The sequence below is a fragment of the Empidonax traillii genome, unplaced genomic scaffold (assembly GCF_003031625.1).
Source record: "Empidonax traillii isolate 1590-97213 ecotype Southwest subspecies unplaced genomic scaffold, ASM303162v1 scaffold716:size334641, whole genome shotgun sequence".
Taxonomy (NCBI): domain Eukaryota; kingdom Metazoa; phylum Chordata; class Aves; order Passeriformes; family Tyrannidae; genus Empidonax; species Empidonax traillii.
This window is the reverse complement of record NW_020955909.1, coordinates 48,442-63,449: the sequence shown is the minus strand read 5'-3', so window position 1 is coordinate 63,449 and position 15,008 is coordinate 48,442. Positions and strand designations below refer to the sequence as shown.

Sequence of the window (15,008 nt, the reverse complement as noted above, 5' to 3'; positions counted from 1 at the left end):
TTATATGGTAAAGAGAGTAATTTATATATCTCCAGCATTCTGCTTTTGTCACCAACATCGTTAAGGAATTTGACACATTTGCAGGAGAACAATATATGTCAACTGAAATATATACCAATTAGCCGTAAATGGGACACTGAAATGAATGATGCATGTGCATGCTATACTTACAAGTAATAATATGTGGTTTAAAGTCGCTCGCGTTTTCAAACAAGAATTCTTTTTATGTTGTCATTTAAAATATCTAATATTTCAAAAGGTCAGGAATAAATAGCACCATTAGCATTAAAAGCTAGCTAAAGGGAAAGTAATTTGTTGTTCATTTAACATTGCATTTTATGTAATAGCTTTGTAAAGTGTTGGGGGGGGAGATTTTGCTCTGCTAAAACAAGATGACGGCAGCTCCAGTTCGTTATTAAAAGGAGAGTTTTATTATGCTATTGTCAACTTTAACGCCTTGATTCTGTTAGGTGTTTGTTAAAATTACATGGGTTGCTGAAGGGGCTATGGCAAAGGATAATGCCAAGAATATCGTAACTGTCAAAACAATTGTGTGGGCAAGAATCTGCTTATACCAAGGTAATGGAACAAAAGACAAAGGAGAAACTCTTCTGCAGTGTTAGGAAGTTAATAACCCTGTTGAGGTTTCCTCAGCAGGAGGTACTGATATCAGGAAGCCAGAGTCTGGAAGAGACAAATAGTGAAGGCAGAAGGAAGTAGGAGGTGTCAGTGGGGTGTGAGGTATATGAAAACCCAAACAAACAAACAAAAATACCCCCACATATCACCAGTATTACAGTTGCAGACTCCAATGTTTTCTGCATGAGTAGCTTTTATTGGTAGCAAGGTTTTGGGCATCCTTATGTGCTGTTAGCAAGAAGTAAGAGTTTGCAGAACATCTTCTCTCACTCTTTCGGACCCACAGAAACGGTATCTGAAGAAGAAATAAAGGCAACCACCTTGAGTTGTCAACATTTCTTGAGATTATACAAGTGGATTTGTTTTAATATAAGTCAGCCTGATTTGTCATTTGACACAAATGGACAGAACAAACTTGGACCATCTAGGTTTGAAATGTTGCTGCTGGGGAAAGCATTGATAGACTGTGTCCATTCTGCTTTACTGCCTACCTGCCTTTAATTTTAGTTTCTTTTACAGATTTTGTGCTACCATCGCTATGTAGATGACCACAATTACTTGTACAGAGGCCATGAGTCAGTAGAAAAGTGAGTTCTCTTCTACAGGAATACACTTCATCAGTGATGTGCTTTGGTGAATAGAGACTAAAACTGGACCTAGAACCTCTGCTTTAAGGTGAGTTAAAGTGGTGTCGTAATCACTTCCCTTTGCATGAAACTGTTTTCATCTCCCATGTTGTCTTTTAAGTGATGGAATTTTAACTGTGCATCTGTATATGGGTCTAAAACTTATGCTGTACCTCCTGTTCTAGATATCAAATCATGGGGTGGATAAAATAAAATAACAAGCAAATGAGAGACTTAATTATTAAAAGTCCAGGAAAAAACTGGATCAGTAAATCCTGCCTCTATAGTCTGAACATCCAAGCCATATTCCATGAAGTCTAGAACAATCACTTTTAGCCTCTTTACCTCAATTTTATATATATAGGCTTTAAGTGCAGGCTCTAAGTATTAGTCCTCATTGGAAGGGTAGGCTTATTGTCACCATCCTCTTTTACCAATCATGACCTCAAGGATCATCCATATCAATGGAATACTTCTGCTGGTCCCAGCTGACTGTGAATCTGACACAAAAATAAGCAGTTCTTGTGGAGCTTGGCAACAGTGATGCTGACAATCCAACCAGCACTAATTTTTCTCACCCAAAGAGTTATACGGAAAGCTTGCTCTTCTAAAGCCTGGAAAGATTTTAAGTTTTTCTTTCAAGCTATTTAAGGTCAAGGGTTGAAGTAGTAGTAATCGAGCTATGGATGAACAGTGTCTTGAAAGGAAGGAAATAAAAGGTTTTCTTGAGGGTCATTTTCTTTTAATGCTTTAAAGAGCTTTTGTTGTGAAAAGGCTTTCACTCCACTTATAATTTTGTCACCTATCTTCTCAAGTAACTTTTGATATTTTCACAATGGCTATACTTACTGTGTTCCATTTTGTCCAGATTCTACTGTGATAGTTGAAGCTCCTAATTTAGGAAAAGTTGGATTAATCCAGTTGTTGTTCCAAAGAAATTTAACCTTTGTAACTTTTCCAACATTAACTTCTGCATCAATGTAGGCTGTGTAAGTGTTGTCTGGTTTGAGGGTTCCCCTGTGAAAAATAACATTTATGGATGTTAGGCATGCCAGCATTTACTATTAATTACCAGTCCTCTGATTGGCTTGGCTGTGGAATCAAATGAGTAAAGAGTTAGCAGAGAGAAAATATTTATCATATAATATGGTGAAAACATTGCTGCCAATTTTCCATCTTCATTCATCCCAAATCAGTGTTTTTCAGAGGCAGGTGGGCCTGAAATATTGCAGTCACACCTCACAGTGAGGACCCAGTTCGAGGACAATCCCTGTGGAGGTGGTAGAGCTCGCTCCCTGTTGCTTATGTTTTTTGGAGGAAGCGGGTTTTTTTGCATATAAATGCAATTTTCATTTAATCTTAGTTAATTTATATGATACAGATGTTAGGTTTGTTTGGGATGGGCAGAAGGTTTATCTACTAGCTGCTCAGCCTGGCTCTTTAGCACAGATTCCCACACCGTGGCCAAGTAACGTGCCCATCTGCTCCTGGGTAACCCTGGTTTATAATCTGACTGCTTGCTTCATATTGCACCAATAGAGCAAATTCTAACTGACAGCAGTTTGAGACTGGTAATGGCTTCAGCTACTGCATCTCACTGAACATTAGTCAGTACTTCTCCAATCCTTTTCTTTGCTCTCTCTCAGCCCCACACTCTATTTTCTTAAATTTACCCCTGTGTATGAAGTCAATTTACCCCTGTGTATGAAGTCAGGAGGCATTTGAATGAGTCACCCTGAAGAAACCTCTACAGTTTTATCAAGCTTCATGAGAAAGGCAGGACTTTCATTCCTCCCCCTAGCTTTGCACTCGCTCATTCATTTGCCTTCAGATGTTTACTCCCCTCACATTAAAAGGCTTATGGTAGTGGAAGTAATGAGAGACAGGACAAAATCCATCTGCCTTTTTGTTTCCCTGCTGGATCCACAGTGGTGCCTGGTAGGATACAGCAAGTTTTGCTGGAGAAAAAAAGAAGTTCACATCCAGCAACTATATTGAAACAGGTCCTAGAAAGCTAGAGAGGGCTGGAGTGCATCCTGTACTGCTGGATCTGCAAGACTCATCTCAGGTGAATGCATGGATGCATGTGAACTGGGATCAGCTCATAGCAAACACCTTCTGCTGGTGTGAGGATGTGAAGTCCTTGGAAAATGGAAGTGACATAGTTATAAGTAAACAAAGCAAAAAAATTAAACCCAAAACTGACATCAAAATGTATTCTCCTGATTTTTCATAACTTCAAACATTTTAGTTGAAACAAACAAGAAAAATGCAAATAAACAAAACCACAAGAGGCAAGGAAGCAGCTTCAGTGTAAGCAGGAAAGATAGGAGCAAAAAAAAGGAGGTTTTTTGTGCAGTAAATCATATGGTAACTTTAGCTATAAGCAGCTGTGGCAACGGCATTTTACAAGCCTGTGAAAGAGAAAAATATCAGAACTCTGCTAGTGCAGGTCCAGCAAGCCCTTTGTGGAACAGCAAGCGACACCAAATTCTGACATTTTAAAATCCTGCATTCTAACCTTTTCCCTTCAAGTGTAAACCTGGAGTGAGTGAACTATTGCTACATTTACATCAGAGGTAGAATTTGATCACTAAAAAAAGATCAATTTGAACAGAATTTTCAATTAAAATATTAATTAAATGCTCTAGAAGTTTCTTTTCTATTGAATTATTAACTTACTTGGTGATCTGGTACTGCTTTGTGTTCCCATCACTGCCATACAGGGCAACATTGACATATCCTTTTACTTTACTCTTTCCAGAGAGGGTCACAGTTACTTTGTACCTCCAAACTACACAGAAGAAATACAGTAAGTTAGGTTGTACCCAGGGAGAAAAAGTCTCTAAAATATCAAATGCTGGCGTTTTGTCTATCTGTACACAGTAGCTGAAAGCAGAAGATAAAAACCACAGCGAGTCAGAGATGTCATTATGTCCTAATGAGATCAGCATCAGAAATGGTAGACATTTGTGTTACTTTCTGGAAAAGGAAGAAGGGAAAATTGGTCCCTACCATAGTAAACACAATATAGATCTCAGCATTTTGAAGGATTTCATACACAGTGACATTGGAAAGAAGGACGTGTGCTAAATCAATACAAAATCTAAGCAGTGTAAAAGAATCCTGAAGCTCAAGGAAAATAATTTTTGTGGGTGGGTGATTTCTTTTAGTGTGCAATAAGCAAAAGCAGCTTGAGAAGACTGTGATTTGTGTTTACAAAGGTGAAGGAAGAACTGTATTTTGAGAGTTGACATTTAGGATAACTAAGGCTGTAAATGAGGTCTTTTGGTCCATCCAGTTCTGAAACCAGGCCAGCTGTGATCAGCTTGCTCTTGGCCTTTGTCAAATGGAGTTTTAAACATCTCCAAAGGCGGAGATTTCCCACCTTCTCTGGACCTCTCTTCCTGCATTTAGCCACTGTCACTGTGACTGTGATTTTCATACTACTTAATAAGAAATTCCCTTGCTGCAACTTGTCTGCTTTGCCTATCCTTCCTTCTCCTTGCACCTTGTAGTACAATCCATTAAACCTGTCTGTGACCTTCACTAGACTCTGTAGTTTGCCAACAGCTTTCTTGTACTGCCCACTTTGGGGCAGTAGTGTTGGAGCAAAATAGGAAAAAGCATGAAGAACTGAAGAGCCCTTGCACTATGTTGAGATCTGTTCGTATGTTAAAATTGATTGTAAAGCAGGTAAATTAATTTTTTTTTTTTTTACAAGAAGTAGATAGCAAAGGAAGGAATCAAAACTCACGAGGAAAATCCCTGGCCTCTCCAGTATTCAGGTAAAGTTTGATGAAGTCATTTGTAAATTTCCCTTTGAATTTATCTGCATAGTGACCCATATTTGGGCATCCTTCTTGTGGGCATGGAAAACATTTTCCCTAGTGAAAACAAATATATCTATTAATACATTACCCAGCCAGCCAAGAACAAAAAAATTGGTCATAGGACGTATTTTTAATATACCTCACCTAACTGGCCCTGTATCACAGCAACAGATTTCAAGTAACCCTTTCTATGACTTGTGAAAGATCATGTGAGCTAGCCAACTTTCTCAAATACTCTGATTTTTCAGGCCTCTGTGTTGCTCCTTGGGCCATTTAGCTCAATCCAGACACATCAGTGCCAATCTTGAGAAGTCTTCAACTGGAGCAGGGAGAAGAGGTGTCCTTTCCAACAGCTGATGAGAAAGAAAGGTGTCTCTTTATAGCTTCAGGTTGGGTCAGGAAAGGCTTTTTCTTGAAAACAAACCTCGATTTTGTCGTGAAAGCAGCTTTCTAGTGTGGTGACAGAAGGTGGTCACCTTCTCCCAAAGCAATCTGAGAAGTGTGATCTCTGTCACCTGCTAGAACGTGTCAAGGTCGATCTAAACGCTATGCAAGTTTATACCTCTGTCTGTGCTGCTTGTAGGGTATGATGAGCCTGTCACCTTCCTGCTACTCTTAGGCTGTAATTCTTTGTCTCCAAGTCTGGGACAGGGAAGGGCTTCCTGACCTTGTCCGTCAAGCATTGCTTTGTCCCTGGAGCCATCTTCAGTCACCAAAGGACTACAGGTTATCACATATTATTTTACTTCTTGTTCTAAAACCAAGAAACTTAAGCTATGTTTGAAAGCTTACCTGCTACAGTATGGAATCACAGTTCTTGCAGCTTAATAAATACATTTGGCCACTGCAGGGACAGCCTGTTCTCTTTACCTCTTCCTCAGTTTGATGCAGAAGAGCAGGCCTGAGGAAGCCACACAGGCTCCAGTAGTGCTTCAGGGATACCACATCAGTGCAAAACCAAGTATGCCCCTGTTCTGTTACTGCCTTCTACTTTTACCCATGTCATCTGCACGAGCTGTAATACTTTCAGACGTCTGACACCTACTTCTCTTACAGATACATTCATTGGATGCAAGCTAGCATAAATAAATTGAATTTCAGATGCATAGATAAGAGCCACTATTTTCAATAAGGTGCATCCTGAAGCTCTGAGAGATACTTACTGATTGAAAAAGATCATATGAAGCACAAGGATACCCTAAAAAGCCATTAGGGTAGATGATACTGTCCGAGTAATACTTGTAACTCCGCAAATGATTGCAAGCCACAAAGTCCCGGGTTCCTGTGAAGAGATGCTTCCAGGTTAGTTCTTCCTTTCTGTTACGCTTCTAGGAAAGATGCCAGGACAGCCCTTGCCCTGTGATTGGGATGCATCGTTCCTCCTCAAAAGCCTTAACACAGTTCTTGGAGCATCAAACACAAAGTTGGAAACTTACTTTTGGTGAATTGATGCCCTAAGGAATATCACTGACTCAACAGGTATAAAATGCAAACTTGAAATGCTTTGTGGAGACTGTGCAGCTCAGCGCAGTCCCTGCCCCCCCAAACCCACTTATTCGTGCAATGTGACCGAGTTTAACAATAGAAATGAGAACTGCATGAAGCGTGTCTTTTGTAGGCAACAGTTGCATTACCATAACAAAAGAAAACCAAAAGAAAAGTATTTAACAGTGAACTTCTTAAGGCAATGTTGATTTGCCCCAGCTGAGGACTTCAAAACAAAATTATTATTATTTGGGGGGTGCTTAGGAAAGGAGACTGCTAAGATTAAAATAACGAATATATTTTTTCTTTGCGTTGCCTTTATTTTCCTATCTTTAGGTTAAAAAGAAGATCATAGACAATGCAGTTATTTCTTTGTGCTTTCATTCCCCACTATTAATAACAAGTTTACTCCATCAAAAAAAAAAAAAGGGGGGGGGGAGAAAGAAAAGTAATGCCTCCAGCTGCATTTAATAAAAGCTGGAGTAAAAGGCTAGTTATCACAAATCAGTTCATGGATTCCCAGAGTTTAAGATGTTTGCAGTAGTGTAAGAAAGAGCTCAGATAATACACTGAAAAATCTCCACAGCAGAAATCTTCCAGGTGTTTTTTTTTTGGTTTTTTTTTTAACATTATGTGCAATTTAAGTAGGTAAACACAGAAACTTTGTAATACTCAGAGATTTTATTAGAGCCATATAAAACAACAAAGAACAGTGTATTTGAGCAGCTGCGTGCCAATCATTTCTTAGCTGGCTAGAAGTAGACACAATGACATCGCTTCAGTGCAACTCAGATTGTAATCGGTAACTTAAAAAAGAATTAAATCAGTTGTTCTGTCTCAGAAGAAGAATTGCAGCTGAAGATACATTAACAGGGGTAGCTGTGAACATCCTTGTCCTACTCCACCAGTGTGCTCCTGAGCAACTAGACACAAAGTGCAATGTGTGCTACAGGCCTTTCTAAATTTTTTTGGCACAGTTCCAGTAACTTCTGTTTCTGCTATTAGATACTTTAGAGGAGATCTATTTTGCAGAGGCAAACCCTTTGTCTTGTTTATTTTTTAATCAGCTCTGAAAAATTGTGTGTTTTGAGCCCTTTTATAGTTTTACTGTGCTCTTCAGCTGCCACTGCCAGTAGACACACCAAGAGCTAATGAAAAACACCTGAATTAGGGAAAGTTAAGTGGCTAAACCGTGACAGGTGATATACCCATGAATTTATAATGTAATCAACATGCTTACCTTCCCAGATGCCATCGAGATCTACAATCTGTGAGACAGGGTTCTTCCCACACCCTGGCATTTGCTCACCTCCATTTGGATAAAAGTCGATATGTCCTATTGCTGGGCTTATGCCAAAACCTGAAGGATTTAAAACGTTGGTAAGCATGCTCTAAATAACCATTGTCTCATACCTATAGCTGCTGGCTTCAAGTTTGTCTGTGTGTGGCGTTTTAGGAGCTGTTAGTGACCAGTATGGTGTATTTGTTCTGTGTCTGTGACACAGCACAACAGTCTTGATGAACAATTAGAATACTTAAGTGTCACAGGGTGTAAATTCAGTACATATTTCAGACAAATACATAATTCAGTATTAATACAGTAGAGCTGAATGCTCACCTAAGTTGGGGATTGTGGGAGCTGAGTCCGTGTGAATAATGTCAACAAAGTCTGCATCAGATTTATCCAGTCTGACTTCAGCTGGAGTGCCTTGAAAATAAGGTTGAGCAGGGTCTAGTCCTGAATGAAAAAGACTAGTGTTACGTATAGATAAAGAGAAGTAGATGTAGAGGCATTTTACATAACACTGATTGATGATATGTAATGATTATCACATATACAGTTGCTTAGGGTTCCTCATATCTAAGTAATATAGGCATTAATGAAATGATGATGTGTTCTTTCTCCTACCAAGTGGCTTTTCTTCTAGGAAGTCAAAAGGGTTACCTTTGTGAAACCTATTAAATTTTATTAATTTATATATTTACATCAATATTGAATCCCAACCCTTGGAAATAACTTTCTTTATTTTTTTTTACTTAATTGAAATTCCCTTTAATAACGTTGCTCAAACTGAGGTTGCTGTGTCTGCATCCCATATAACTCATAACTGGTTTCTAAAGTACCTTGCTTGAGAGCACTCCAAGAGGAATTTCAGCTGATAGCACCCCATATGCTTGAAAGTGTTGAAACCTGCCTGCCTACTTCTGGCTCCAGTCAGATTTTGGGAAAATCATCTGGTTTTGAAATTATGATCTTTGCTTTTGAGCCCAGCAGAAAATAGAATTAATTTGCTTCCCAAATTGCTGCAGCAATTTCAGGAGCTTGCAAAGTCTTGCAAATTGCAGAGTTTTTGCCAACTTACACTTGCATCTCTTCTTGTCCCTGGGCAACACATTAGGGTTTGCTTTTAAACTGACTTTTGTAGACTATTAGTCCAAGGTTCATCAAGCCTGAAATCCCTGACGAAAAGTAACCAGTTGAAAAGGTTTATGTTAATAATATCCAAAATTGCCTTTTATAAAAGGTTACTATGCTTAATGCACAATGCCCTTGGTGCTGCCTGTGTGATGAATAAGGAGATCAAACCCGTAGCTTTAACCTCTAGAAGGGCTGAACATGCTGGAAAATTTCCTTTGCTGTGTAACACATGTGCAAGCAAAATATTTATCATGCTGACTGTTTTCCACTTCCCGCACTGCTCCTTGGTGTACTATGAGAAGAGGCTGAGTTCTATTATAATATTTAAATTACCTCGAGTACCCTGCAGCCCATGGATAAAACCAGAAGAGAAAATGAGCAGCAATGTTTTGTTTGGTGGCTGAAGTCACTGACTTACCAGTTATTCTTCCAATCCCCGGCCTCCTCCTGCCAGCCTCACCAGCAGCATGTGCTCCAAGGCTGTGCCCAATTATGTGGACATCAGCTGGAGAGTATCCGTATTCGTTCTGGGAAAACAGCAGTAAAGAAAAATTGCTACATCTGTTTCCCTCAGCAACAAGGAAGACTAAAAGGGGGTTGAAAAACTAGTTCTAATTTGACAGCTGACTCCTCTTCTATAACAAACTCTTATAGGATTTCAGCATCTGTTTGCCAGTTATTTATGTCCAATACATAGATTTTTCAAAACTCCTTATTCAGGTGCTCCCCACCTTTAGAGGCTGCTATAACTCTAGACAGTTCTGTCTGGAGAGGCTCTGTATCTGTTTCACATTCTAGACCTGTTAAGATTCACAGAATGCTTATCTGGCTTGCAAGAGTCAGCCAGGGAGGAACTCCTAGTTGCACAGGGCAGGTTGGGCACCATGTGCAGCTGGAGGAGAACATGAGAGACACCTTCAGCCTTTTTGGACAGTAACTCAGTAGCTACAATGGAGATGTAGAGAGTGAGATGTGAGTCAGAGCACCCCTAGACCCAGCATGCTCTCTCTTTTCAGTAATTTACAGTTATTTTGTGGGAAATGTGTGTTGAAAGCAATTAGATTAAAAGAAAGCTTCAAACCAAGCATCACTTCCCATGTGAAGCTGCCCACAAAAGTGGGCATGTGGAACCTCCTGTAGAGTTGGGTACTGTCCATTGTGGCTCTCCCTGGTGGGTCCTGCTTGTCCCCAGCAACTGTTGCTCCCTCAGAGCAGTTGTCCTCCAGCCTCTGCTGACTGGCAGCTTATTTTCTGGCATTCTTACGAGCTCTTTAGTAGGCTTTTTAGTAGGTTCTGTCTCCATGAGAGAATTGCTGTATTCATTATTTCTGCCTGGCTGTACTGTGGGAATGTCTTGTGGAACTTCCTATCCCTAGGTTGTCTAGAACAGTTCTTTAAAGAAAAGGTCTGTTTTCAGCACAACTGAAATGATCGTGGAGTAGAAGACAACATTTTATGCTGCCTACATCCACATTCATGGAAGTTCCAGTACCCTATTTCTTTCAAATCAGTGTTATAGCTATAGCTTTATATACAGAAGACTCTTACCATAAGAACATCAACAAAATAAGCGATTTCAGCGCCAACGACACGGACGTTGTTCGATGCCTGGGTGTACTGACATCTTGCACCTCTCTTCCAGTTTACACAGATGCAGTTCACATCTTCCACAGTAAGCATCCTCTGTTTTGTAAAACAAGAGTAAAACCCATGGTAAATACAATATGGAATCGATTCATGTTGCTCATTACCATGCTCAACTCATAAATTTTGTGTGAGCTTGTCTGAGAACCTTTTAAGAACCAAACCTGTAGTATGCGGATGTGGTCTCGCCTGCCCACAGTGGTGTGTTTGCTCATACAAGGCTGAAATAGGTTGATGTGCTGCAGGAATGCCTTTGCCACAATAATTTCAATGCCTATAGAAGTATTTTTTACGGAAGGGAAAACAATATCAGTAGTGATACTTTTAATTTTTATTTTCAATCAAAATTTGGATGTAACACTAAGAGCTCTACTTATGTACTGATTCACTTCAGTGATTTAAAAATACTTCTTTAATAAAAATTGAATTGGAACTTATATTTTTGATTATAAAAATCAACAGTCTTTTTCTGATGGAGATTTTTAAAAAAGAGACTGTTTTTATATGAGGGTACATAAACTGATGGTGTCTCCGAATATCGATTCCAGATTTATGACTGGAATATATATAAATATGCAGGCAGATACCTTACTGTCTGCCACAGAACAAGAAGCTTTACTGTTCTCCACTGAGCTGGATTGTTTGGCTACAAGTATTTTGCTTTAGAAGCTTAAGTATATTTATTCTTCTTTGCTTTATGTTCAGGCATTATAAAGCATCCAAAACCAGTTACAACTGGCAAGGGATAAAAAAGGTAATAGAAGTGTCTGTGACCATGTTAGAGGTTGTAAAAATCAATGTGCAGATAGGATTATTGCTTAATGGGAAGGAAAGTAAGTATCAGATACACATAGGAGGGTTGATGTATTCACAATCCCATTTGTTCCACTCTTCCTTAAAAGATTCACTGAGACCAATTTTTTTTTTACTAAATATAAATAAATTGGAGTGTTGTGAGAAAACATAGGCTACCATCACGGAAAAAAAAAATTAAGGATTTATCTCAATCCTCTACATCCTTGTGAAAATTGATCAAACAGATTCAAGGTACTATCTGAAGAAAATTGTGAGCTGTCTAATTGATTGTGAAGTTCTGGGAAAAACCCTCTATTTTAAGAGTGGAAAGGGGGAGAGAGAAAAGTATAAAAACATCAATATGCTTCTAATACTGTAAACAGATAATTAACTAACAAATCCAACAATCATTTCTCAATTTTCATAAAGTGTAATCCACGTAGTTGTGTTTTTTTTTTTTTTTCAAGAGAAAGTGACAAATTTAATCTCTTTTTTACCTAGTATCAAAGAAAAGCAGGCAATGGGGATGCAATAAGTGTGAAATGCTTTGATTTAAGTTTCACATTGTTTCTCATAGTGATCTCATAAGTAAAATAGGAACACATAATTTTAAAAATGTGTAGTTATGTTAATAGTTTTTTGAAAAATGTTATCATCAAAGGGCCATCAAATGGTATTTTGCTCTGTGCTGTATGATTAGTAGCTTTCATTAGCTGCAGCTGCCACATAAGCATGTTTGAAGGACTTGAGAAAACCACAAGCTGGATTTGCACTTTGTATGGGGACAGGGTTAAGAAATAATTTGTGGAATTAGCAGAAAAATCAATAAAGCAGAGTGCTTTACTACATTCAGTGTTCAGAGTAAGTGTTAGATTGAAGGCTTTGTTTGAAATGCTCCCCTTGAGGTCTCTTCTGGATATGCATTTCCACAGCTTTATTGCTTCTGGTAATGGCCAGCCCAAACAGCCCCTCAGCCTCCAACGCCCACACGGCAGCCCAGGCCTTTGTGATAGACTTTCCACATCTAGAACCCTGCTCCTTCTCTGGAGAAATAGGATTCAGTAGCTCTGAGTCTGCAGTTATTTCTAGAATTATCCTAGGTCCTAAGCAGTATCTTGCTCCAGGGTTTGTATTGTTTTTACCAAGAAAAATGACACTTATGGAATCAAATCCTGTTGTCACTTACTTCAGTAAACAAAATAACCTTATGGATTTTACCTCATGCTTTTTCTCAAGGTGCAAAGCTACATATTTAGGTTGATAACAATTTGAAAATGTCACTTTTTTCCCCCTTCCTTATCACTTCAAATATCATGAGAAAAATTGGTTAGAAACAGAGAAATTGGACAATTTATAGGAATGTGTTTATGAATGCAAAGTGAGGAACCTCACAGGGACAGGAGGTGGTACATACCTTGCACATGTCTGACAGCCAGTTTTCTTCTCCATTGTCTACAAATCCATGTACGATAAATCTGGTCATCTTGCTTGCGTTAAAATTTGAGTTCTCAATTGTTGGCTTATCAACTGCAGAGACCTCCTACATGAATGCAGATATTAAATTAATGTAGGTAATGAATTAGTAAACCTTTAAATCTGCTTTCTTTAAATAGTTTTTCCAAATTTCAAAGACCTGAACTATGGTTATCTGTTTAGGTGTTTAAAAGTTATGCAATGTTAAACTCATCTGCAAGCATTCACATGACTATGGCCTAAGGTCTATATTTTATTCAAACAAGCTTTGACACATATCTTCGAGCAGACAAGACTTTACTTTTCAAGTGTTTTCATTTCATCTGTTGAAAAAAAAAAAACCAAAGATGCTCAGTTTCCAAGTGCTTCTCAATAGGGACTCTGCCCAGGAGCTGGAATAGGTTGTCTCTTGAATAAAGTGGAATTTTTAACACTTTTCAGGAACACAGCTGGAGCCTGTGTTTATGTACGATTTTTACATGTGATTTACTAATGTTTAAACTGCAACAGTTCTTACTTGAAAGTCAGTAGGATTTTCTCTTGTGTACAGGAGGAAGTGAATGTCTATACTTTCTGGTTTCCAGGGTAACTTATAGACTGGTCTTTCTGTAGTTCCAGACCATGGCACATCATCTGTGAAGCATCCAAGCCTTTCATAGCAAACTTCTTTGCCTGTAGCAGTAAGATCAGATCAATAATACGTGAATGAGCAGAGAAGAGGAGCAGTTAGTCAGAACTCACAGCATCGCTTCTCTGGGGTCTCTTTGTTCCTTTTTACAGAAAGCAAAGACCAGAAGTTGCCCCCTCCTAGATCTTTAGAGGCTACAGTTTGCCCTAAGGAAAGAAGCCACCCTGTTGCTCATCAAGTAAGTCTTCAGCAGAGTTCCTCTGTGGTATCCTGTCTCATACCTTGGGTATCTTTCCCTGGCTGTTGCTTGTCCCAGAGCAAACACAGATGGAGAGTTTCTCCTAATACCAAGCCAAGGTATTGCAAATAATCAGCAATAAATTGAGACTGTGCTGAACAGCTGACTGCACACAAGATTCTGTCATACTACACAAGCCAGTGTCTTCTGCTGAATATAAAACGATATCCTCATTAGACTGCCTCCACTCCCTGTCCCTGGCTTTTTCTCCATTTCCATCACTGAGAGGAGTACAAGAAATAATTCCCTAGGCATGGTAGAGCAATAGCTTTGTTCTGACATGGGAAACATCAGCATTTCTTGCTCATTCCTAGAGTAGAATTTCTGGAGTGGAGAAGAGGAAAGACAACATGCACATGCACTCATGTCACCATTCTTGTATGGGAAAGTGAGCCATCTAACCTCAATCAGGACGTCTTAAAACACCATGTTGTAGAATAATGCCTCACAAAGTATAGCAGCATAGAAAGGCAATATAAATACTAACACCTAAATGCTTACCTTCTGCTGCGCTGAGGAGAAATAGGGCCAGTATCCAAATTTCAAGCATCTGGAACAGTAGAAAAAGAAAGTAGAAAAAGAAGCAGGTAGGGTTTGCTAACCCACTTGATTAGCAATCGCACTTAGCTTTCTGATGCTGAATTTTCTCAAGGTGAACAGGGTGCTGTGTCTGTCTTCTCTGCAGTATCTATGACTGCTGTGTATGCAAGACGAGCATGAGTCAGCTTTGTGTTTGCTTGCTCCACTAGAGATTGGGGAGGGGATTTTTTTCCTGCTGAGGCTGCATTTTGGTTTTTTGTAATCAGACGTAGAGGAGCTATTTTAGAATTATCGTGAGGAGTAGCATAATGTGGGCTGCAATTCCCCTTTATACTGTAGTGTCGTGAGAAGTCAAAAACCTGCCAAAGTAAAAGAAAAAAACCCAAATCTGAACTACTTACCATGCAGCCTCAAAGGTCCATGCAGTAATGTGCAAACTTTGCAAGTACTTTTTATAGTCTGCTTTATCCTTGGAAATGTTCCTAGAAAGATAGGGATATTTATTTCAGATTATAGCTCAGCTGAAAAATAACTCTAATGATTGGTTTCTCTGAAAACTCCAAAACCTGTGGATATAGATTTCTTGAATTAGTGTGCTGGAGCCCAGAATAGGATTGAAGCTCCAGAG

At 39.0% G+C, this 15,008-nt stretch overlaps 1 protein-coding gene across 1 annotated transcript; it reads right to left on the bottom strand.

Annotated features, from left to right (window-relative positions):
* Positions 1-817: 817 nt before the first annotated feature.
* Positions 818-14,512, bottom strand: LOC114065952 (inactive pancreatic lipase-related protein 1-like). Its single transcript, XM_027900251.1, has 12 exons — positions 14,342-14,512; positions 13,432-13,586; positions 12,856-12,981; positions 10,551-10,685; positions 9,421-9,529; positions 8,202-8,321; positions 7,824-7,943; positions 6,262-6,380; positions 5,023-5,152; positions 3,948-4,059; positions 2,115-2,282; positions 818-934 (listed from the first exon to the last, which is right to left on the bottom strand). The coding sequence occupies exons 1-12, from the start codon at positions 14,388-14,390 to the stop codon at positions 871-873; spliced, it is 1,407 nt and encodes a 468-aa protein (XP_027756052.1). The 5' UTR covers positions 14,391-14,512; the 3' UTR covers positions 818-870.
* Between the last annotated feature and the right edge of the window lie 496 nt (positions 14,513-15,008).